A 1,219-nucleotide genomic window follows, 5' to 3' on the forward strand; every position below is an offset into this window, starting at 1 on the left:
TGGCTCTGATTGGCTGAAAAACTGAAAATATCAAAACAAACCAAAGTCTGTACCTCGTATCCAAATGTTATGGCCATAATAGTAATAAGCAAACCAAAAAAGGCCTCCAGCCTCCTCAAGCCTGCAGAAAAACACACAGAAAGACTAAATTTACTCTTCCTGTCTGCTGTGTGAAGTATGTTTCAGTGTCTGAAGGCGTTGTGGGGCGTACCGTACTTATCCAGGAAGAGGAAGAAGAAGGTGTCGATAATGGTGATGAGYACACCGGCCCAGAGGGGGATCCTGTCATCAAAACACACACAGCAACTGAAGAAGATCAATTTTTATGTTTTAGCACCAAACGACCTGGGATTCCGGATACCAAACGGCCTCAAAACGGCGTCAGCCTCTGGCCAGAGACCCCCTTTGGAAGCCCACAGACAATGCTACAAAATATGTAAAGAAACATTGAATTTTACATTTTATTAAATTCATTTAGCATAAACGCTGCCTCATTTCCTCTGATTTTAGTTGGGATAAGAAATCTTCTCTTTTCATAAAAAAAAGTTGTTGTTTTTTTTATATCAATCTCGTCAAATGTTATTTAATCTCATTTTATGCTTGCTATGCCAGCCCGAGGAGCAAAGCAACTTGATAAATTTGACTGGCAGCAAATCAGAAAATTAGAATATGAATAACTTTTTTCTAAATTTCCCTTCAGTGGGAAAAAATACACTATTTCTATCTCCTACTTCCATTTTCAGTAAGTTATTTTAACTTAGATRTTGTAATAAATACTGAAAAACAGAAATTAGATGCGTAAATATGTATAACAGATGAGAAGGGTTATAATTTGATGAGCTTTGTCTTCTTMATACACATTTTTGGACTGGATAAAGAAGTTTTGTTTTTTATGCTTAATTATTATCAAGATGCATGTATTTTTTTTGTTTTCTCATTTTTTCTCACACATTTTAAAAATAAGTAAAGATTGAATTTCTTTAAAAGAAATAAATGTACGACATAAAGATTAATTTTTCTCCCTCCAAGCGCCCTCTGGTGGCCCCACTTTGAAAAACACTGCCACACCTGTGATTGGACAGCAGGTGGAAGGCGATGGCGCAGCCGATGACCTCCTGCATGTCGGAGCCGATGATCGCCAGCTCCACCATCAACCACAGCAGGATTCTGGGCACCTTCATGGAAAACATGGAGAAGTCAGCGAGTGCGCTTGAATTCT

At 38.2% G+C, this 1,219-nt stretch overlaps 1 protein-coding gene and 1 long non-coding RNA gene across 2 annotated transcripts in view; one reads left to right on the forward strand and one right to left on the reverse strand.

The window, feature by feature from the left end:
- LOC108166417 (uncharacterized) overlaps positions 1-1,117 on the forward strand; it is a 21,872-nt gene extending 20,755 nt beyond the window's left edge. The window contains exons 2-3 of the long non-coding RNA XR_001776771.1: positions 177-436; positions 1,030-1,117. This is a non-coding gene — a long non-coding RNA (uncharacterized LOC108166417). The remainder of the gene's footprint in view (positions 1-176; positions 437-1,029) is intronic.
- The window catches only part of LOC103467973 (natural resistance-associated macrophage protein 2-like), a 13,118-nt gene extending 11,905 nt beyond the window's left edge, over positions 1-1,213 (reverse strand). The window contains exons 1-3 of the mRNA XM_017305610.1: positions 1,069-1,213; positions 212-282; positions 54-121 (exon numbers count right to left, since the gene is read on the reverse strand). Coding sequence (XP_017161099.1) covers positions 54-121; positions 212-282; positions 1,069-1,190 — 261 coding nt within the window. The 5' untranslated portion in view covers positions 1,191-1,213. The remainder of the gene's footprint in view (positions 1-53; positions 122-211; positions 283-1,068) is intronic.
- Between the last annotated feature and the right edge of the window lie 6 nt (positions 1,214-1,219).

This window comes from Poecilia reticulata, linkage group LG7 (genome assembly GCF_000633615.1).
Source record: "Poecilia reticulata strain Guanapo linkage group LG7, Guppy_female_1.0+MT, whole genome shotgun sequence".
NCBI classification, from domain to species: Eukaryota; Metazoa; Chordata; class Actinopteri; order Cyprinodontiformes; family Poeciliidae; genus Poecilia; species Poecilia reticulata.